The 25164-nt window shown below is 41.0% G+C and overlaps 1 protein-coding gene across 4 annotated transcripts in view; it reads right to left on the bottom strand.

Annotated features, from left to right (window-relative positions):
• DTX3 (deltex E3 ubiquitin ligase 3) overlaps window positions 1-25164 on the bottom strand; it is a 456866-nt gene that overhangs the window by 336630 nt on the left and 95072 nt on the right. For 2 of the 4 annotated variants that reach the window (XM_053708196.1, XM_053708198.1), the window contains exon 2: window positions 9394-9454. In XM_053708196.1, the coding sequence (XP_053564171.1) occupies window positions 9394-9406 (13 nt within the window). In that variant the 5' untranslated portion in view covers window positions 9407-9454. Of the gene's footprint in view, window positions 1-9393; window positions 9455-9756; window positions 9876-10238; window positions 10384-25164 lie in introns of those variants that run through there. The other 2 variants (XM_053708197.1, XM_053708195.1) reach the window with 2 other exon arrangements.

Raw genomic sequence — 25164 nt, 5'->3', positions numbered from 1 at the left:
CTATCTTCAAATAAATTTAAACTTACCTGTATAATTAAAATAAACTATTTTAAATTATTAATTAACCTACCCTAACTATTATCCTACAATTAAATTAAAACTACCAATTAAATTAAATAAATTACATATTAAAAAACCTATCCCTACTCAAATTAATTAAATATACAATTAAACATTAAAAGTACTAAATTACAGAAAAAACAAACACTAACGCCTAGATTTAGAGTTTGGCATTAGCCGTCAAAACCAGCGTTAGAGGCTCCTAACGCTGGTTTTGGGCTACCGCTGGTATTTAGAGTCAGTCAGGAAAGGGTCTAACGCTCACTTTGCAGCCGCGACTTTTCCATACCGCAGATCCCCCTACGCCATTTGCGTATCCTATCTTTTCAATGGGATCTTTCTAACGCCGGTATTTAGAGTCGTGGCTGAAGTGAGCGTTAGAACTCTAACAACAAAACTCCAGCCGCAGAAAAAAGCCAGGAGTTAAGAGCTTTCTGGGCTAACGCCGGTTCATAAAGCTCTTAACTACTGTGCTCTAAAGTACACTAACACCCATGAACTACCTATGTACCCCTAAACTGAGGTCCCCCCACATCACCGCCACTCTATTAAAAAATTTTAACCCCTAATCTGCCGACAGCACACCGCCGCCACCTACGTTATCCCTATGTACCCCTAATCTGCTGCCCCTAACACCGTCGACCCCTATATTATATTTATTAACCCCTAATCTGCCGCTCCCAACGTCGCCTCCACCTACCTACAATTATTAACCCCTAATCTGCCGACCGGACCTCACCGCTATTCTAATAAATGTATTAACCCCTAAAGCTAAGTCTAACCCTAACCCCAACACCCCCCTAAGTTAAATATAATTTAAAATCTAACGAAATAAATTAACTCTTATTAAATAAATTATTCCTATTTAAAGCTAAATACTTACCTGTAAAATAAATCCTAATATAGCTACAATATAAATTATAATTATATTGTAGCTATTTTAGGATTAATATTTATTTTACAGGCAACTTTGTATTTATTTTAACCAGGTACAATAGCTATTAAATAGTTAATAACTATTTAATAGTTACCTAGTTAAAATAATTACAAAATTACCTGTAAAATAAATCCTAACCGAAGTTACAATTAAACCTAACACTACACTATCAATAAATTAATTAAATAAAATACCTACAATTATCTACAATTAAACCTAACACTTTACTATCAATAAATTAATTAAATACAATACCTACAAATAAATACAATTAAATAAACTAACTAAAGTACAACAAATAAAAAAGAACTAAGTTACAAAAAATAAAAAAATATTTACAAACATTAGAAAAATATTACAACAATTTTAAGCTAATTACACCTACTCTAAGCCCCCTAATAAAATAACAAAGCCCCCCAAAATAAAAAAATGCCCTACCCTATTCTAAAATAAAAATAGAAAAGCTCTTTTACCTTACCAGCCCTTAAAAGGGCCTTTTGCGGGGCATGCCCCAAAGAATTCAGCTCTTTTGCCTGGAAAAAAAAACATACAATACCCCCCCCCAACATTACAACCCACCACACACATACCCCTAATCTAACCCAAACCCCCCTTAAATAAACCTAACACTAAGCCCCTGAAGATCTTCCTACCTTATCTTCACCACGCCGGGTATCACCGATCGGTCCAGGCTCCGATGTCTTAATCCAAGCCCAAGCGGGGGCTGAAGACGTCCATCCTCCGGCTGAAGTCTTGATCCAAGCCCAAGCGGGGGCTGAAGACGTCCATCCTCCGGCTGAAGTCTTGATCAAAGTGGCGGATGAAGAAGTCCATCATCGGGCAGAAGTCTTCATCCTATCCGGGCAAAAGAGGAGATCCGGACCGGTAGACATCTTCATCCAAGCGGCATCTTCTATCTTCTTCCATCCGACGACGAGCGGCTCCATCTTCAAGACCACCGGATCCATCCTCTTCTTCCGACGACTAGACGACGAATGAAGGTTCCTTTAAGGGACGTCATCCAAGATGGCGTCCCTCGAATTCCGATTGGCTGATAGGATTCTATCAGCCAATCGGAATTAAGGTAGGAAAATTCTGATTGGCTGATGGAATCAGCCAATCAGATTCAAGTTCAATCCGATTGGCTGATCCAATCAGCCAATCAGATTGAGCTTGCATTCTATTGGCTGTTCCGATCAGCCAATAGAATGCGAGCTCAATCTGATTGGCTGATCCAATCAGCCAATCGGATTGAACTTGAATCTGATTGGCTGATTCAATCAGCCAATCAGATTTTTTCTACCTTAATTCTGATTGGCTGATAGAATCCTATCAGCCAATTGGAATTCAAGGGACGCCATCTTGGATGACGTCCCTTAAAGGAACCTTCATTCGTCGTCTAGTCATCGGAAGAAGAGGATGGATCCGCGCCGGAGGTCTTGAAGATGGAGCCGCTCGTCGTCGGATGGAAGAAGATAGAAGATGCCGCTTGGATGAAGATGTCTACCGGTCCGGATCTCCTCTTCTGCCCGGATAGGATGAAGACTTCTGCCCGATGATGGACTTCTTCAGCCGCCGCTTGGATCAAGACTTCAGCCGGAGGATGGACGTCTTCAGCCCCTGCTTGGGCTTGGATCAAGACTTCAGCCGGAGGATGGACGTCTTCAGCCCCCGCTTGGGCTTGGATCAAGACATCGGAGCCTGGACCGATCGGTGATACCCGGCGTGGTGAAGATAAGGTAGGAAGATCTTCAGGGGCTTAGTGTTAGGTTTATTTAAGGGGGGTTTGGGTTAGATTAGGGGTATGTGGGTGGTGGGTTGTAATGTTGGGGGGGGGTATTGTATGTTTTTTTTTTCCAGGCAAAAGAGCTGAATTCTTTGGGGCATGCCCCGCAAAAGGCCCTTTTAAGGGCTGGTAAGGTAAAAGCTTTTCTATTTTTATTTTAGAATAGGGTAGGGTATTTTTTTATTTTGGAGGGCTTTGTTATTTTATTAGGGGCTTAGAGTAGGTGTAATTAGCTTAAAATTGTTGTAATATTTTTCTAATGTTTGTAAATATTTTTTTATTTTTTGTAACTTAGTTCTTTTTTATTTTTTGTACTTTAGTTAGTTTATTTAATTGTATTTATTTGTAGGTATTGTATTTAATTAATTTATTGATAGTGTAGTGTTAGGTTTAATTGTAACTGCCCCATTGTTTCCTATGAGGGAATCGTGCACGAGCACGTTTTTTAAGCTGGCCGTGTCCGTAAGCACCGCTGGTATTGAGAGTTGCAGTGGCGATAAATTATGCTATACGCTCCCTTTTTGGAGCCTAACGCAGCCCTTCTGTGAACTCTAAATACCAGCGGTATTTAAAAGGTGCGGGGGGAAAAAAGCCAGCGTTAGCTACGCGGATCGTTACCGACAAAACTCTAAATCTAGCCGTAAGTTACAAAAAAAAAAAACAACTAAATTACGAAAAATAAAAAACCACATTATCAAAAATAAATTACACCTAATCTAATGGCCCTATCAAAATAAAAAAGCCCCCCCAAAATAAAAAAAAACCTAGCCTACAATAAACTACCAATGGCCCTTAAAAGGGCCTTTTGTGGGGCATTGCCACAAAGAAATCAGCTCTTTTACCTGTAAAAAAAAAATACAAACACCCCCCAACAGTAAGACCGACCATGCAACCAATCAAAGCTCCCCATTGCCCTGAAAAGGGAATTTGTATGGGCATTGCCCTTAAAAAGGCATTTAGCTCTTTTTCATTCCCAGATCCTAATCTAAAAATAAAACCCACCCAATAAAACCTTAAATAAACACTAACCCCCCGACGATCTACCTACAGTTATTGAAGTCCCGCTTGAAGGATCCACCAGTCGGCAAGAAGTCTTCATCCAGACGGCAAGAAGTCTTCATCCAGACAGCATCTTCTATCTCCATCCATCCGGCATGGAGCGGGTCCATCCTGAAGACATCCGGCGTGGAGCATTCTCTTCTAACGTCGCCACCGTAAACTGGAACTTCAATGCAAGAGACGCCATCCAGGATGTCCTGTATATCCTCCATGGGGGATACAACTTCAATTAATTCTAACGAATCACACCAGTAGGTAGCTGCACCTGCGACTGCTGCCACCAGCTGAAATAGAAGGCCCATATATGTTGGAATATCTTTCTTAGATAGCCTTCCAATTTCCTATCCATGGGATCTCTAAAAGAGGAGCTATCCTCTAGAGGGATAGTAGTACGCTTGGTGAGTCTAGAAATGGCTCCATCTACATTAGGAATAAAAGTTCCATAACTCTAAATGTGATTCAGGGACCAGAAACAGTTTCTTAAAGGTTGAAGAAGGGGAGAAAGGGGTCCCAATCTTTTCCCATTCTCTTGAAATAATTTTCGCCATTCATACAGGCACTGGGAAGGTTTCAGGAACCTTCTTTTCATCATAGACCCTATCTAATTTAGGGATATTAGGTTCCTCAGAGTAGATAATGCTTCCCTCAAAAGAAAACTAAGGTGATCAACTTTAAACCTAAAATTTGGTTCCTCAGGAGTAGGAGATTTAATTTCAGATACCTTTAACTCTGAAAGCTCACCCTCAGATGCAACAGATGTTAGTTCATACTCAGAAAGGTGAGACAAACTAGCCAACTGAGACTAAATAGAGGTATTAACCCCCAAGTCAGTGGAACTATGCTTAACCTTTCTATTACGCTTTCCAGAGATGGGTAAAGCGTTTAATGCAGCGAATACAGCAGATTGAAGCTAGGAAGTAAAAGATTACCTCCAGCCGGAGATAAAGGTGCGCCTCGGGGCACTGCCTGTGTCATAGGGTTAAAAGGGGACTGTGGATGCAGAATAGGCATCCCATGGACAACGCTTAGAGCAAATAAAAGTGCCAGTGGATAAAACAGATTTGGCTGGGGTGTCTTTGCCTCTTGGTGGCCAGGTGTTGATATTTCCAAGAGTAATGAAGGAAGTTGTGGACTCTCCCTGCCTTTGGAAACAAATAAATAATGAAAGTAGTTTGCAAAGTTTTTTTTAACTACACATAATTAAACATTTTGTGTTACAATCTCATACTGTAAAAAAATAATAAAATAATACAAAGCAACTTGCTTAAAGGGGCAGTCAAAAAAAACTTTCATGATTTAAATAGGGCATGTAATTTTAAACAACTTTCCAATTTACTTTTATCACCAATGTTGCTTTGTTCTCTTGGTATTCTTAGTTGAACGCTAACCTAGGAGGTTCATATGCACATTTCTTAGACCTTGAAGGCCGCCTCTAATCTGAAAGCATTTTGACAATTTTTCCCCACTAGAGGGCGCTAGTTGATGTGTTTTATATAGATAACATTGAGCTCACGCATGTGAAGCTCCTAGGAGTGAACATTGATTGGCTAAAATGCAAGTCTGTCAAAAGAAATTAAATAAGGGGCAGTTTGCAAAGGCATAGATTCAAGGTAATTACAGAGATAAAATGTGTATTATTATAACTGTGTTGGTTATGCAAAACTGGGGAATGGGTAATAAAGGGATTATCTATCTTTTAAACAACAAAAATTATGGTGTTGACTATCCCTTTAATTATGTACAGGCAGCCCTCAGTTTACGCCGGGGTTAGGTTCCAGAAAGAATGGTTGTAAATCGAAACCGTTGTAAATTGAAACCCAGTTTATAATGTAAGTCAAAGGGAAGTGAGGGAGATAGGTTCCAGGCCCCTCTCAAAATTGTCATAAGTAACACCTAATACATTATTTTAAAAGCTTTGAAATTAAGACTTTAAATGTTAGACAGCATTATAAACCTAATAAAATAATCACACAACACAGAATATATAATTAAACTAAGTTAAATGAACAAAAACATTTGCTAAATATCATTATAAACCTAATAAAATAATCACACAACAAAGACTTCACTTGCATTTCTCTGCAAACAGTTCTTTCTATGCATTCCAATCTGGACTGAGTTATAGACAGGAAGATCTTGTTCCTTTGAAATCTGCTCTATAGCTCAGGTCTGGTTAAACTGATTAATTTCAGCTTGCTTGGCTTTACTGCAACACAAGCGGACAGCTCCACCTACTGGCTATTTTAATAAATGCACTGCTTCTCAATGCTTTTCAATAGCAGTCAAATAACTGGAAAAAAGGTTGTTATTCTGAAACGGTGTAAATTGAACCGTTGTAAAACGAGGGCCACCTATACTATAATGTAGATCATATGATTTTCATCTCCTACTTTATGTTAAAATTAAGCTTGTGTCTTAAATATGTAAACAATGTCACTTTCCTTTCAACGATTAAAAAATATATATATGTGTGTGTATACAGGGAGTGCAGAATTATTAGGCAAGTTGTATTTTTGAGGATTAATTTTATTATTGAACAACAACCATGTTCTCAATGAACCCAAAAAACTCATTAATATCAAAGCTGAATAGTTTTGGAAGTAGTTTTTAGTTTGTTTTTAGTTATAGCTATTTTAGGGGGATATCTGTGTGTGCAGGTGACAATTACTGTGCATAATTATTAGGCAACTTAACAAAAAACAAATATATACCCATTTCAATTATTTATTTTTACCAGTGAAACCAATATAACATCTCAACATTCACAAATATACATTTCTGACATTCAAAAACAAAACAAAAACAAATCAGTGACCAATATAGCCACCTTTCTTTGCAAGGACACTCAAAAGCCTGCCATCCATGGATTCTGTCAGTGTTTTGATCTGTTCACCATCAACATTGCGTGCAGCAGCAACCACAGCCTCCCAGACACTGTTCAGAGAGGTGTACTGTTTTCCCTCCTTGTAAATCTCACATTTGATGATGGACCACAGGTTCTCAATGGGGTTCAGATCAGGTGATCAAGGAGGCCATGTCATTAGATTTTCTTCTTTTATACCCTTTCTTGCCAGCCACGCTGTGGAGTACTTGGACGCGTGTGATGGAGCATTGTCCTGCATGAAAATCATGTTTTTCTTGAAGGATGCAGACTTCTTCCTGTACCACTGCTTGAAGAAGGTGTCTTCCAGAAACTGGCAGTAGGACTGGGAGTTGAGCTTGACTCCATCCTCAACCCGAAAAGGCCCCACAAGCTCATCTTTGATGATACCAGCCCAAACCAGTACTCCACCTCCACCTTGCTGGCCAATCTACCAATCTCTGCCCTTTACCAATCCTGCAAGATATTTCACTATTTTTGACTTTTCTGAGCCTGTCAAGTCCTTCTTTTGACCCATTTTGCCAAAGGAAAGGAAGTTGCCTAATAATTATGCACACCTGATATAGGGTGTTGATGTCATTAGACCACACCCCTTCTCATTACAGAGATGCACATCACCTAATATGCTTAATTGGTAGTAGGCTTTCGAGCCTATACAGCTTGGAGTAAGACAACATGCATAAAGAGGATGATGTGGTGAAAATACTCATTTGCCTAATAATTCTGCACTCCCTGTATATATATATATATATATATATATATATATACATACATATATACACACACATATATATATATATATATATATATATATATACATACACACACACACACACACACTCAACAATCACTTTATAAAGGTACACCTTGCTGGTACCGGGTTGGACCCCCTTTTGCCTTAAGAGCTGACTTAATTCTTTGTAGCATATATTCAACAAGGTGTTGGAAACATTCCTAGACATTTTGGTCCATATTGACATGATAGCATCACGCAATTGCTGCAGATTTGTCGGCTGCACATCCATGATGCGAATCTCCCATTCCACCACATCCCAAAGGTGCTCTATTGGATTAAGATCTTGTGACTGTGGAGGCCATTGGAGTACAGTGAACTCATTGTCATGCTCAAGAAACCAGTTTAAGATGATATGAGCTTTTGACATGGTGCATTATCCTGCTGGAAGTAGCCATCAGAAGATGGGCACACTGTAGTCATAAAGGGATGGACATGGTCAGCAACAATACTCAGGTAGGCCGTGGCGTTTAAACGATGCTCAATTGGTACTAAGGGGCCCAAAGTGTGCTAAGAAAATATTCCCTAGACCATTACACCACCACCAGCAGCAGCCTGAACCGTTGCTACAAGGCAGGATGGATCCATGCTTTCATGTTGTTTACGCCAAATTCTGACCCTACTTTCTGAATGTGGCAGCTGAAATTGAAACTCATCAGACTAGGCAATGTTTTTCCAATTTTATATTGTCCAATTTTGGTGAGCCTGTGTGAATTGTAGCCTCAGTTTCCTGTTCTTAGCTGACAGGAGTGGCACCGATGTGGTCGTCTGCTGTTGTAGCTCATCTGCTTCAAGGTTCGACGTGATGTGCATTCAGAGATGGTATTCTGCATACCTTGGTTGTAACAAGTGGTTATTTGAGTTACTGTTGCCTTTCTATCAACTTGATCCAGTCTGCCCATTATCCTTTGACATCAACAAGGCATTTTCGTCCACATAGAAAATGTTTAGTTTTGTGTTATGAAACAAGTTTGCAATGTACTTTCATTATTTACTTTATTTTACTTCTAATTCTCAGAACTTGAAATTCACCTGCTGACTTAAACTTTACTAATTGGCTTTAATGGATAACAACAACAAAACAATGCTTGTTATACTAACATTATGACCATGGCAAGCCTTGTAATCTGCAAGTGCAAACCCAGATTAGCTCCTCCAAATAAAACAAATGGTGGGTGGAGTTTAGCTACTGAAAAACAACTGCAGCAAACAAGATGTAACTTGTTTTAATAACATTTAGACTTGGTTAATATGTTATTTAAAAGTAACACAACAGAAAGGTCTTGTGATTACAGGTTGTGTATTGTCCATTTAAGCCACATTTTTCAGGAATTAAAAATCACCATGTATAAAAGGGACATGAAAGTCAAAACTACACTTTCATAATTTAGAAAGGACATTTAATTCTAACACACTTTTAAATTCACGTCTATTAGCAAGTTTACTTTGTTTTATTGGTATCCTTTGTTGAAAAGCATATGTACATATGCCCAGCAGCAATGCACTACTGGGAGCTAGATGGTGATTGGTGGCTACCCATATTTAACTCTCGTCACTGGCTCATCTGGTGTGTTCAGCTAACACTGCTGCTCTGAAGCTGACATTACTTATGTGTTTAATACATTTTCAAGGGTTAAAAAGCATTTGTATTTGTATGCATTTTCTTTTTGCACTTTTGTGCCTCTTTCAGATGAATGATTGAAGTACAACAGTCCTTTACTATAAGCTGGCAGGAAGTATTTATATCCTGTGGTGTAAAATAGAGGATCTGTGTTTTATAGGGGTAACATGAGAATTCCCCTGTCCCAGATAAGAAGCTTCACACGGCCCCCATTACCCACCACAACAAAATACTAAATAAACTCAGCATTTCTTACCTGGAGACCCCATGGGCTGTTTCTGCAACAAGAAATCCCAACAGGCGCTATTTCAACTTAACTGAGAAAAAGAAAAAAATATATATATGAGTATAGAAAACATTTTTCTCCATTACGCTCAATTCACTGCCTAGCTCTTTATACTTTCATTTTACATATTAAAGGGACATGAAATCCAACATTTTTCTTTCATGATTCAGATAGAGAATACAATTTTAAACAACATTCCAATCTACTTCTAGTATCTAATTTGCTTTGTTCTTTAGGTGTCCTTTGTTCAAGAAATAGCAATGTACATGGGTGAGCCAACAACATCTATGTTTCGCTATGTTTTCTTTACCAGACAAGCTAAAGTATTCTCACATTTATTATTAAAGAGACGCTATTAAACAGAAAAAGCTGACTGAGCTGTAATTTAAAATCAACAATACATTTTATTTCAGAATGTTTTGAAAGCTTCCAAAATTGTCTACAGTGAAGAACATGAACTGAGAGGGAACAGCATTTTGTTCCGCTGCACGCTAGTAAAGAATAGTTATATTATTAGACTAGATGTGGTGACAAGCTGTGCATCATACTGTAACCAGTTTACGGAAGAAGAACAAATCGGATCTGCCTATAAACTCTAAAACAACAACATGTGATTCATGTGCTGGCTTCCTATTTTAGCAACAGGTAAGAAAAACTTAAAACATTATGTAAACAGTTTATTCTGCATATTATTGATGGGAAAGACTACATTTTGTAGAGCAAATGTACACCAGTCTTGGCCTTTACAACAAAGCAGGATCAGTGCTGTATATACAGAAATATTCCCCTTATCCCACGCAGAGCTTGTTCCTTACCTAGCAATCGTACAAGGCACTCTTCCATAGCTCAGTGTTATGTTACTGTATTGCTTTTCCTGTCACATGATCAAGTTACTCATACTAGTCTTGGTTTTTTCCTCCCCTTTGTAATGCTGCCACATAAGGGATACAGCAGTTGCTTAGAAAGCTTTCACATACACTCCTCATGCACTCACAAAAAAAACACACTCACATACACACTCATGCACAATAACATACACACTCATGCAATCATATACACACACATGCACTCACATACACACTCATGCACTCACATACACACTCATGCACACTAACATACACACTCATGCAATCATATACACACTCATGCACTCACATACACACACATGCACTCACATACACACACATGCACTCACATACACACACATGCACTCACATACACACTCATGCACTCACATACACACTCATGCACACTAACATACACACTCATGCAATCATATACAAACTCATGCACTCACATACACACTCATGCAATCACATACACATACATGCACTCACATACACACTCATGCAATCATATACACACTCATGCACTCACATACACACACATGCACACTAACATACACACTCATGCAATCATATACACACTCATGCACTCACATACACACACATGCACTCACATACACACACATGCACTCACATACACACACATGCACTCACATACACACACATACACACACATGCACTCACATACACACTCATGCACTCACATACACACTCATGCACACTAACATACACACTCATGCAATCATATACACACTCATGCACTCACATACACACTCATGCACACTAACATACACACTCATGCAATCACATACACAACAGTAAACACTCATATATAGGGCTGCAACTAAATTATTTTCAGAATCGATTAAACGTCTGACTATTTTTTTCTATTAATAAGATTTTTATTTTTTTTTTTAATAAAAATCACAATTTTTTGTATATTTAAAGGGACATGAGACCAAATTTTTTTCATTCAGAAATCAGGAAACAATTTTAAAAAAGTTCCCAATTTACCTCTTTTATCAAATTTGCTTTGTACTCTTGTTATTCTTTGTTGAAGAGATATCTAGATAGAGTGTACATGTCTGGAGCACTAAATAACAGGAAATAGTGCTGCCATCTAGTGCTCTTGCTAATGTATAACATTATTGCAAACCTGCTGCCATATAGTACTGCAGACACGTGCACGCTCCTGAACTTAGCTTCCTGCTTTTTAGCAAAGGATAACAAGAAATTTAATAGAACTAAGTTACATAAACCTTGGACTAAAATTTTACATTAAAGGGACAGTCTATACCCAGTACAACTTTTTAATAACGTATTAGTGCATACCAGAGACGCATCCTTCAACTGGTCACACAGCTTTAAACTTGTAAGAAGTATATTAAATATTTAAATACTCATCGTTTTTTTGGTACATTATCTTTCTCCAATCACAATGGACTCGTAAATAACTTTTCCTGCTCGCACACGCCGATTTTGATCATGCGCAGTTTAATCATGGGAGTGTTACAGGCTAATCATTCCCCATTGCTGTTTCTACTAACTGTCGTTCCGGATGTAATTGTGCACGGCTCCGCATAGTGTTAGGTAGGCGGGGAAGGGTGAAAATACTTGTAGCAGGCATCTCACTCTGAGAATACTTGTAGCAGGCATCTCACTCTGAGAATACTTGTAGCAGGCATCTCACTCTGAGAATACTTGTAGCAGGCATCTCACTCTGAGAATACTTGTAGCAGGCATCTCACTCTGAGAATACTTGTAGCAGGCATCTCACTCTGAGAATACTTGTAGCAGGCATCTCACTCTGAGAATACTTGTAGCAGGCATCTCACTCTGAGAATACTTGTAGCAGGCATCGCACTCTGAGAATACTTGTAGCAGGCATCTCACTCTGAGAATACTTGTAGCAGGCATCTCACTCTGAGAATACTTGTAGCAGGCATCTCACTCTGAGAATACTTGTAGCAGGCATCTCACTCTGAGAATACTTGTAGCAGGCATCGCACTCTGAGAATACTTGTAGCAGGCATCGCACTCTGAGAATACTTGTAGCAGGCATCGCACTCTGAGAATACTTGTAGCAGGCATCGCACTCTGAGAATACTTGTAGCAGGCATCTCACTCTGAGAATACTTGTAGCAGGCATCGCACTCTGAGAATACTTGTAGCAGGCATCTCACTCTGAGAATACTTGTAGCAGGCATCGCACTCTGAGAATACTTGTAGCAGGCATCGCACTCTGAGAATACTTGTAGCAGGCATCGCACTCTGAGAATACTTGTAGCAGGCATCGCACTCTGAGAATACTTGTAGCAGGCATCTCACTCTGAGAATACTTGTAGCAGGCATCGCACTCTGAGAATACTTGTAGCAGGCATCGCACTCTGAGAATACTTGTAGCAGGCATCGCACTCTGAGAATACTTGTAGCAGGCATCGCACTCTGAGAATACTTGTAGCAGGCATCGCACTCTGAGAATACTTGTAGCAGGCATCGCACTCTGAGAATACTTGTAGCAGGCATCGCACTCTGAGAATACTTGTAGCAGGCATCGCACTCTGAGAATACTTGTAGCAGGCATCGCACTCTGAGAATACTTGTAGCAGGCATCGCACTCTGAGAATACTTGTAGCAGGCATCGCACTCTGAGAATACTTGTAGCAGGCATCGCACTCTGAGAATACTTGTAGCAGGCATCGCACTCTGAGAATACTTGTAGCAGGCATCGCACTCTGAGAATACTTGTAGCAGGCATCGCACTCTGAGAATACTTATAGCAGGCATCGCACTCTGAGAATACTTGTAGCAGGCATCGCACTCTGAGAATACTTGTAGCAGGCATCGCACTCTGAGAATACTTGTAGCAGGCATCGCACTCTGAGAATACTTGTAGCAGGCATCGCACTCTGAGAATACTTGTAGCAGGCATCGCACTCTGAGAATACTTGTAGCAGGCATCGCACTCTGAGAATACTTGTAGCAGGCATCGCACTCTGAGAATACTTGTAGCAGGCATCGCACTCTGAGAATACTTGCAGCAGGCATCTCACTCTGAGAATACTTGTAGCAGGCATCTCACTCTGAGAATACTTGTAGCAGGCATCGCACTCTGAGAATACTTGTAGCAGGCATCGCACTCTGAGAATACTTGTAGCAGGCATCGCACTCTGAGAATACTTGTAGCAGGCATCGCACTCTGAGAATACTTGTAGCAGGCATCGCACTCTGAGAATACTTGTAGCAGGCATCGCACTCTGAAAATACTTGTAGCAGGCATCGCACTCTGAGAATACTTGTAGCAGGCATCTCACTCTGAGAATACTTGTAGCAGGCATCTCACTCTGAGAAAACTTGTAGCAGGCATCTCACTCTGAGAATACTTGTAGCAGGCATCTCACTCTGAGAATACTTGTAGAAGGCATCGCACTCTGAGAATACTTGTAGCAGGCATCTCACTCTGAGAATACTTGTAGCAGGCATCTCACTCTGAGAATACTTGTAGCAGGCATCGCACTCTGAGAATACTTGTAGCAGGCATCTCACTCTGAGAATACTTGTAGCAGGCATCTCACTCTGAGAATACTTGTAGCAGGCATCGCACTCTGAGAATACTTGTAGCAGGCATCGCACTCTGAGAATACTTGTAGCAGGCATCGCACTCTGAGAATACTTGTAGCAGGCATCGCACTCTGAGAATACTTGTAGCAGGCATCGCACTCTGAGAATACTTGTAGCAGGCATCTCACTGTGAGAATACTTGTAGCAGGCATCTCACTGTGAGAATACTTGTAGCAGGCATCTCACTGTGAGAATACTTGTAGCAGGCATCTCACTCTGAGAATACTTGTAGCAGGCATCTCACTCTGAGAATACTTGTAGCAGGCATCTCACTCTGAGAATACTTGTAGCAGGCATCTCACTCTGAGAATACTTGTAGCAGGCATCTCACTGTGAGAATACTTGTAGCAGGCATCTCACTGTGAGAATACTTGTAGCAGGCATCTCACTGTGAGAATACTTGTAGCAGGCATCTCACTGTGAGAATACTTGTAGCAGGCATCGCACTCTGAGAATACTTGTAGCAGGCATCTCACTGTGAGAATACTTGTAGCAGGCATCTCACTCTGAGAATACTTGTAGCAGGCATCTCACTCTGAGAATACTTGTAGCAGGCATCTCACTGTGAGAATACTTGTAGCAGGCATCTCACTGTGAGAATACTTGTAGCAGGCATCTCACTGTGAGAATACTTGTAGCAGGCATCTCACTCTGAGAATACTTGTAGCAGGCATCTCACTCTGAGAATAACTTGTAGCAGGCATCGCACTCTGAGAATACTTGTAGCAGGCATCGCACTCTGAGAATACTTGTAGCAGGCATCGCACTCTGAGAATACTTGTAGCAGGCATCGCACTCTGAGAATACTTGTAGCAGGCATCTCACTGTGAGAATACTTGTAGCAGGCATCTCACTGTGAGAATACTTGTAGCAGGCATCTCACTCTGAGAATACTTGTAGCAGGCATCTCACTCTGAGAATACTTGTAGCAGGCATCTCACTCTGAGAATACTTGTAGCAGGCATCTCACTGTGAGAATACTTGTAGCAGGCATCGCACTGTGAGAATACTTGTAGCAGGCATCGCACTGTGAGAATACTTGTAGCAGGCATCTCACTGTGAGAATACTTGTAGCAGGCATCTCACTGTGAGAATACTTGTAGCAGGCATCTCACTGTGAGAATACTTGTAGCAGGCATCTCACTGTGAGAATACTTGTAGCAGGCATCTCACTGTGAGAATACTTGTAGCAGGCATCTCACTGTGAGAATACTTGTAGCAGGCATCTCACTCTGAGAATACTTGTAGCAGGCATCTCACTGTGAGAATACTTGTAGCAGGCATCTCACTGTGAGAATACTTGTAGCAGGCATCTCACTGTGAGAATACTTGTAGCAGGCATCTCACTGTGAGAATACTTGTAGCAGGCATCTCACTCTGAGAATACTTGTAGCAGGCATCTCACTCTGAGAATACTTGTAGCAGGCATCGCACTCTGAGAATACTTGTAGCAGGCATCTCACTCTGAGAATACTTGTAGCAGGCATCTCACTCTGAGAATACTTGTAGCAGGCATCTCACTCTGAGAATACTTGTAGCAGGCATCTCACTCTGAGAATACTTGTAGCAGGCATCTCACTGTGAGAATACTTGTAGCAGGCATCGCACTCTGAGAATACTTGTAGCAGGCATCGCACTCTGAGAATACTTGTAGCAGGCATCGCACTCTGAGAATACTTGTAGCAGGCATCGCACTCTGAGAATACTTGTAGCAGGCATCTCACTCTGAGAATACTTGTAGCAGGCATCTCACTCTGAGAATACTTGTAGCAGGCATCTCACTCTGAGAATACTTGTAGCAGGCATCTCACTCTGAGAATACTTGTAGCAGGCATCTCACTCTGAGAATACTTGTAGCAGGCATCTCACTCTGAGAATACTTGTAGCAGGCATCTCACTCTGAGAATACTTGTAGCAGGCATCTCACTCTGAGAATACTTGTAGCAGGCATCTCACTGTGAGAATACTTGTAGCAGGCATCGCACTCTGAGAATACTTGTAGCAGGCATCTCACTGTGAGAATACTTGTAGCAGGCATCTCACTCTGAGAATACTTGTAGCAGGCATCGCACTCTGAGAATACTTGTAGCAGGCATCGCACTCTGAGAATACTTGTAGCATGCATCTCACTGTGAGAATACTTTTAGCAGGCATCGCACTCTGAGAATACTTTTAGCAGGCATCGCACTCTGAGAATACTTGTAGCAGGCATCTCACTCTGAGAATACTTGTAGCAGGCATCTCACTGTGAGAATACTTGTAGCAGGCATCTCACTCTGAGAATACTTGTAGCAGGCATCGCACTCTGAGAATACTTGTAGCAGGCATCTCACTCTGAGAATACTTGTAGCAGGCATCTCACTCTGAGAATACTTGTAGCAGGCATCGCACTCTGAGAATACTTGTAGCAGGCATCTCACTGTGAGAATACTTGTAGCAGGCATCTCACTGTGAGAATACTTGTAGCAGGCATCTCACTCTGAGAATACTTGTAGCAGGCATCTCACTCTGAGAATACTTGTAGCAGGCATCTCACTCTGAGAATACTTGTAGCAGGCATCTCACTCTGAGAATACTTGTAGCAGGCATCTCACTCTGAGAATACTTGTAGCAGGCATCTCACTCTGAGAATACTTGTAGCAGGCATCTCACTCTGAGAATACTTGTAGCAGGCATCTCACTCTGAGAATACTTGTAGCAGGCATCTCACTCTGAGAATACTTGTAGCAGGCATCGCACTCTGAGAATACTTGTAGCAGGCATCTCACTGTGAGAATACTTGTAGCAGGCATCTCACTGTGAGAATACTTGTAGCAGGCATCTCACTCTGAGAATACTTGTAGCAGGCATCTCACTCTGAGAATACTTGTAGCAGGCATCTCACTCTGAGAATACTTGTAGCAGGCATCTCACTGTGAGAATACTTGTAGCAGGCATCGCACTCTGAGAATACTTGTAGCAGGCATCGCACTCTGAGAATACTTGTAGCAGGCATCGCACTCTGAGAATACTTGTAGCAGGCATCTCACTCTGAGAATACTTGTAGCAGGCATCGCACTCTGAGAATACTTGTAGCAGGCATCGCACTCTGAGAATACTTGTAGCAGGCTACTAGCATAAGAAGATCTGTCTGTATACAGTTCCACTGTTTCATAGAAGTGCTGTGTTAGAGTAGCGATGTGGAGGTATGTTTTGTGAGAGCTGTGGGGCACTGCTGCTTGTAATCTATGCGGGTGTGTGCACATCTTGCTGTCATAGAGAGTTTGAGCTGTCATATTACCTCATCTACTTTTAGTCTGCTGGCTCATTTTTTACTGTGGTTAAATGCAGCTCCAACTTTCTCTATGATGGTGTAGTAGGGGAAATATATTTCCCACAGTAGCACACAGCGCTCGCGCTCTCTCTCTCTGCGCACAGGAATGAACAAACAAGCATGGGTCTCTCCCAGTGGCGTCACTAGGGTTGGTGTCACCCGGTGCGGTAAGTTATGGTGTCAACCCCCCCTTCAGAAAGCAGAAACACACAAAAACATAATTTATGCTTACCTGATAAATTTATTTCTCTTGTGGTGTATCCAGTCCACGGATCATCCATTACTTGTGGGATATTTTCCTTCCCAACAGGAAGTTGCAAGAGGATCACCCACAGCAGAGCTGCTATATAGCTCCTCCCCTAAATGCCACCTCCAGTCATTCGACCGAAGACAAGCAGAGAAAGGAGAAACCATAGGGTGCAGTGGTGACTGTAGTTTAAAATTAAAAAATACCTGCCTTAAAATGACAGGGCGGGCCGTGGACTGGATACACCACAAGAGAAATAAATTTATCAGGAAAGCATAAATTATGTTTTCTCTTGTAAGGTGTATCCAGTCCACGGATCATCCATTACTTGTAGGATACCATACCAAAGCTAAAGTACACAGATGAAGGGAGAGACAAGGCAGGTACTTAAACGGAAGGTACCACTGCCTGCAAAACCTTTCTCCCAAAAATAGCCTCCGAAGAAGCAAAAGTATAAAATTTGTAGAATTTTGAAAAAGTATGAAGCGAAGACCAAGTCGCCGCCTTGCAAATCTGTTCAACAGAAGCCTCATTTTTAAAGGCCCATGTGGAAGCCACAGCTCTAGTAGAATGAGCTGTAATCCTTTCTGGAGGCTGCTGGCCAGCAGTCTCATAGGCTAAGCGGATTATGCTTCTTAGCCAAAAAGAAAGAGAGGTTGCCGAAGCCTTTTGACCTCTCCTCTGTCCAGAGTAGACAACAAACAAAGCAGATGTTTGACGAAAATCTTTAGTAGCTTGTAAGTGAAAAAAGGCAGTAAATCAAACTAAATTTTTACAGTGTGTATAATAAGCTAACAGAGCATTGCACCCACTTGCAAATGGATGATTAACCCCTTAGTTCAAAAAACGGATAAAAAAAAACGATAGACGTTTTTTAAAAGTCACACCAAACTGCCACAGCCTTGCTGTGGGCCTACCTTCCCCAACAAACGATTTTGGAAAGCCTAAGAGCCCTTTAGAGATGTCTTATAGCATTCAGGGGACTCCTGGAGGAAGCTGGATATCTCAGTCTGTAAAAGTTACTTCGCAAAAAAAGCGCTAAATTAGGCCCCTCCCACTCATAGTAACACAGTGGAAAGCCTCAGGAAACTGTTTCTAGGCAAATTTAAGCCAGCCATGTGGAAAAAAACTAGGCCCCAATAAAGTTTTATCACCAAAGTATATATAAAAACGTTTAAACATGCCAGCAAACGTTTTATATTGTAAATATAACCTGCACGCCATACCCCCGCTGAAGTTACCCCTCTCTTCAGTCATGTGTGAGAACAGCAATGGATCTTAGTTACAGCCTGCTAAGATCATAGAAATCACAGGCAGATTCTTCTATTTTTCTGCCTGGGACAAAATAGTACAACTCCGGTACCATTTAAAAATAACAAACTTTTGATTGAAGCAAGATAACAGCTACATTTCACCACTTTCCTCTTACTACCTCCATGCTTGTTGAGAGATGCAAGAGAATGACTGAATATGGCAGTTAGGGGAGGAGCTATATAGCAGCTCTGCTGTGGGTGATCCTCTTGCAACTTCCTGTTGGGAAGGAGAATATCCCACAAGTAATGGATGATCCGTGGACTGGATACACCTTACAAGAGAAAACACAGGCACACACACATACAAACACTCAGACACATTTAAAAACATACTCAAATGCACACACAAACACTCGGAAACACACTCAGACACACACACAAAAACACACACACAAAAACACTGACACACACACAAAAACTCAGACACACACATACAAAATATGTAAACTGCACTGCATTAATTATAAAGCTCATGCTTTAGAACTGCTCCCTGGCTCAGCAGAGCATCAAATGAAAGAAACACAAAGCACTCTAAAATAAATCACTGAAGAAAAGGTTTAGGCGCGCAAACTATGAAAATTCTGCTCTCTGACTCTGTTCCAAGTCTGTCAGTGCACAGACCCGGGCAGTGTGCCTACCGCTTCTTATGGCCAATCACCTCTGCACTCTGCTCACCCCCAGACCCCCACCCGCCCTCCTACCTGTTCAGTGTGCATTTAGTGTACCGTAACAGTAAAGGTCTGGTGGGCATCATACGTGGCTCCTTCACTTTAGAGACAGTGTCAGACAGTCATGCGGTCAGGTGCCAGGCACCCCCCTCACAATTTCCCAGTTAATGTTTAGAGAGACAGCACAGCAGTGAGTGACTCCACTGCTCCACACATCACTGAGCAGTGAGCACAGATAGGCAGGCAGTTTAGGCTAGCAGCGCAACTTTGCAAGCCCCACGGCACGCCCGCAACATTCATAGAGAAATTGGGCAGGGGAGGAGCAAAGTACAAACAAGCAAAAGCAACTGGGAAAACTATTTGTTGAAATTGCAGCACTGGCTCAAGGGGCAAAAAAATTGTGTGTCTACAACTTCCCCAGTCCCACTAATGTTCACAAATGCCAGCCCCTCTAATAAAAAAATCTATGCATCTCAACTTTGTATTTCTTTGAATTTCAATAAAATTAAAAAAAATATTTTTTTTGTGTCACCCCCTGCAGGGTGTCACCCAGGTGCGGCCCGCACCCCCTAGTGACGCCACTGGTCTCTCCGTCCAGTCCTGTCATGTAATGTTAATCTTTAACCTCACCCTCCCTTCCTTTATGACCTCTTCGTAATTAGACGTAGAAGAGAGGCAGCACTCAGCTCACTGCTTTTGACGGTATGTGTGTGAAGTGATTTATTTCACATTGGGTGATGGGGCTTTCAGGAGTGCTTCAGTGTCTGTCATTTTTGTTGTCTTGAGTGGAATACTGCTTTTTTTTAACTTATGAATACATCTAACAAATAAACAAACACTGCAGCTTCTGTGTGTATTTTATTGCAGCTAAAGTAGGGACTCTTTAAGCAGAACAAAAATGTCTCTGTGTGATACTGTGAGTATGTGAGAGACACTGTGTGATTGTGACACTATGTGCAACTGTGACACTGTGTATGTGTGAGTGACTGTGTGTTTATGTGTGAGAGAGTGTAAGACACTGTGTGTGTGTGTGTATGTGAGACACTGTGTGACTGACACTGTGTGCGTGTATGTGTGACACTGTGACACTGTATGTGTGACACTGTGTGACTGTGACATTGTGCGTATGTGAGAGTGACACTGTGGGTGTGTTACAGATACTGTGTGAGACACTGTGTACGTGACACTATGTGTGACTGTGACGCTGTGCGTGTATGTGTGAGTGACATTGTGTATGTGTGAGACATTGTGTTTGTGACACTGTGTGTGTGTGTATGTGTGACACTGTGTGTGTGTGTGACACTGTGTGTATGTGTGAGACAGTGTGAGACACTGTGTGACTGTGACACTGTGCGTGTGTATGTGTGACACTATGTGTATATGTGACATTGTGTGTGACACTGTGTGTGCCACAGCCAGTGTGTGTGTATGTCACAGCCAGCCAGTGTGTGTGTCACAGCCAGGTGGTGTGTGCTTGTGTGTATAAAATACAGTGTGTCTGTATTTGGATCTGAGATTCAGCACAGCAGGTCAATTGTGAAAATGTAAAGCGCAGGTAGCACATAGAGGACACATGAAGCAGTCAGTGGATTCTGCTTGGTAGTGCCTGGGTGAGTTCTTCAGAGGCGTGCAAACTACAACTCTTACTGCTGCTAAGTCTGAGGCCTACCTTAAATGCAGAACCCTATACGACATAGTGTTTAACTGCATACTGTGTTAACATTATTTACAAACTCTCTTCCTACAGGTGGTCCCCTTAATGTATCCAGGTTTGTAGCAACACTGGTTACCTTAAGGGGTCCACCTGTAGAAAGAGACTGTGTACATAATGTTAACACTTTATGCAGTCATTAATTACAAAAAAACATGTCTCCCACGGGTTTTGAGTGTTAAGAGTATTATAAAATTGCTATACATATTTTTTTATTATTTATGCCACAATTTACCCATACCAAATGCCTCCCCTTTCCCCTCACTGTCTCTCCCTTCTCTCTCTCCTTCCCTTCTCTCTCTCTACTTTCCCTCTCTTTCCAACTTTCTTCTCTCTTTCCCACCCTTCTCTCCCTTCTTCCTCTCCCTTATCTTCCTTCTTCCTCTCCGTTTCTCCTCTTCCCTTATTTCTTTCCCTCCCTTCTCTGCCTCCCTTCTCACATCTAACAGAAACACACCTACTTATGCCTTCCTACACCGCATCTCTCTCCTCACATAATCTTATAATCTTTGGAGGCATATCCGCCTAAAAGGAGATGAGTACCCTACAAATCCACATCAATCTGTTTCAGCTCCAAGCTTGTTGTAGTTGTCTAATATATATATATATATATATATATATATATATATATATATATATATATATATATATATATAAATAAGAGAGAGAGAGAGAGAGAGAGAGAGAGAGAGAGAGAGAGAGATATATAAACAGCAGGAGAGCATTCTCACTTCTTGGTTAAATTGCCAGGGTGCATGTAGATAATCCTAATAGAAAAACAAAAACAGGATTGCACTCGCTGGACTTTAAATTACAGGTGCTTTTAATGATAAAGGCACCTGTAATTTAAAGTCCAGCGAGTGCAAACCTGTTTGTTTTTTTTATATATAGATATATATATTCCCTTAGTGACCTGACCATTTTTCAGTTTTCTTACCGTTAACCCCTTAACGACCGAGGACGTGCAGGGTACGTCCTCAAAAAAAAGGCAGTTAACGCCTGAGGACGTACCCTGCACGTCCTCGGTGTGGAAAGCAGCTGGAAGCGATCCCGCTCGCTTCCAGCTGCTTTCCGGTTATTGCAGTGATGCCTCGATATGGAGGCATCCTGCAATAACCTTTTAAAGCCATCCGGTGCAGAGAGAGCCACTCTGTGGCCCTCTCTGCACCGGAGATCAGTGGCTCAAAGCGTTGGTGGGTGGGAGCCGGACCGGGAGGCGGCCATCGATGGCCCTGGTGATGTGGAGGGGGGGCGGGATCGTGGGCGGGGATGGCCGGGGGGCGCGCACGGACGTGCGCGCGTGCACGGGAGGGTGGGGGCGGGCGCGTGCACGGGGAGGGAGCGGGTGGGAACCGCTACGCTACAGAAAATCAAATAGTAAAAAATGTTAAAAAATGTTAAAAAATGGGTAAAACGTTTTAAAACAAAAACGATCAGCAAGGTGGTGGGGGTTTCTCTGTGTGGGGGGGAAGCTACACTACAGAAAAAACCCATACAAACAAAAAAAAAGCACTTTTTTTTGCAAACTGGGTACTGGCAGACAGCTGCCAGTACCCAAGATGGCCCCCAATGAGGCAGAGGGGAGGGTTAGAGAGCAGTTTTGGGGGGGGATCAGGGAGGTTGGGGGCTAGGGGGGGATCCTACACAGTAGCATATGTAAATATGCTTACATTTTTTTTTTAATTTTTTTTTAAAAACCCTTTTATTTTAGTACTGGCAGACTTTCTGCCAGTACTTAAGATGGCAGGGACAATTGTGGGGTGGGGGAGGGAAGGGAGCTGTTTGGGAGGGATCAGGGGGTGGGATGTGACAGGTGGGAGGCTGATCTCTACACTAAAGCTAAAATTAACCCTGCAAGCTCCCTACAAACTCCCTAATTAACCCCTTCACTGCTAGCCATAATACACGTGTGAGGCGCAGCAGGATTTAGCGGCCTTCTAATTACCAGAAAGCAACGCCAAAGTCATATATGTCTGCTATTTCTGAACAAAGGGGATCCCAGACAAGTATTTACAACCATTTGTGCCATAATTGCACAAGCTGTTTGTAAATTATTTCAGTGAGAAACCTAAAATTGTGAAAAATTTTACTTTTTTTTTCAATTTGATCGCATTTGGCGGTGAAATGGTGGCATGAAATATACCAAAATGTACCTAGATCAATACTTGGGGTTGTCTACTACACTACACTAAAGCTAAAATTAACCCTACAAGCTCCCTAAAAGCTCCCTAATTAACCCCTTCACTGCTGGGCATAATACACTTGTGGTGCGCAGTGGCATTTAGCGGCCTTCTAATTACCAAAAAGCAACGCCAAAGCCATATATGTCTGCTATTTCTGAACAAAGGGGATCCCAGAGAAGAATTTACAACCATTTATGCCATAATTGCACAAGTTGTTTGTAAATAATTTCAGTGAGAAACCGAAAGTTTGTGAAAAAATTTGTGAAAAAGTGAACGATTTTTTGTATTTGATCGCATTTGGCGGTGAAATGGTGGTATGAAATATACCAAAATTGGCCTAGATCAATACTTTGGGATGTCTACTAAAAAAAAATATATACATGTCAATGGATATTCAGGGATTCCTGAAAGATATCAGTGTCCCAATGTAACTAGCGCTAATTTTGGAAAAAAGTGGTTTGGAAATAGCAAAGTGCTATTTGTATTTATGGCCCTATAACTTGCAAAAAAAGCAAAGAACATGTTAACATTGGGTATTTCTAAACTCAGGACAAAATTTAGAAACTATTTAGCATGGGTGTTTTTTGGTGGTTGTAGATATGTAACAGATTTTGGGGGTCAAAGTTAGAAAAAGTGGTTTTTTTTTCCATTTTTCCTCATATTTTATAATTTTTTTATAGTAAATTATAAGATATGATGAAAATAATGGTATCTTTAGAAAGTCCATTTAATGGCGAGAAAAACGGTATATAATATGTGTGGGTACAGTAAATGAGTAAGAGGAAAATTACAGCTAAACGCAAACACCACAGAAATGCAAAAATAGCCCTGGTCCCAAACGGACAGAAAATGGAAAAGTGCTGTGGTCATCAAGGGGTTAAGGACCAGGGCTATTTTTACATTTCTGCTGTGTTTGTGTTTAGCTGTAATTTTCCTCTTACTTATTTACTGTACCCACACATATTATTTACCGTTTTTCTCACCATTAAAGAGACAGTCTAGTCCAAAACAAACTTTCATGATTCAGATAGGGCATGTAATTTTAAACAATTTTCAAATTTACTTCTATCACCAATTTTGCTTCTTCTCTCGGGAATTCTTAGTTGAAAGCTAAACCTAGGAGGTTCATATGCTAATTTCTAAGCCCTTGAAGGCTGCCTCATATCTCAGGGCATTTTGAAAGTTTTTCACCACTAGAGGGTGTTAGTTCATGTGTTTCATATAGATAACACTGTGCTCACGCACGTGGAGTTCCTTGATGCCAACACTGATTGGCTAAAATGCAAGTCTGTCAAAAGAACTGAAATAAGGGGCAGTTTGCAGAGGCTTAATTACAAGGTAATCACAGATGTAAAAATTGTATTAATATAACTGTGTTGGTTATGCAAAATTAGGGAATGGGTAATAAAGGTATTATCTACCTTTTAAAACAATAAATATTCTGGTGTAGACTGCCCTTTTAAATGGACTTTCTAAAAATACCATTATTTTTATCATATCTTAGAATTTACTATTAAAAAATATATAAAATATGATGAAAAAAATAAAAAAAAACACACACTTTTTCTAACTTTGATCCTCAAAATCTGTTGCACACCTACAACCACCAAAAAACCCTTTGCTGAATAGTTTCTAAATTTTGTCCTGAGTTTAGAAATACCCAATGTTTACATGTTCTTTGATTTTTTTGCAAGTTATAGGGCAATAAGTACAAGTAGCACTTTGCTATTTCCAAACCTTTTTTTCTTTCAAAATTAGCGATAGTTACATTATAACACTGATATCTGTTAGGAATCCCTGAATAACCCTTCACATGTATATATTTTTAGTAGAAAACCCA

This window comes from Bombina bombina, chromosome 3 (genome assembly GCF_027579735.1).
Source record: "Bombina bombina isolate aBomBom1 chromosome 3, aBomBom1.pri, whole genome shotgun sequence".
In the NCBI taxonomy this organism is placed as follows: Eukaryota; Metazoa; Chordata; class Amphibia; order Anura; family Bombinatoridae; genus Bombina; species Bombina bombina.
This window is presented reverse-complemented; position numbering and strand designations above follow the sequence as displayed.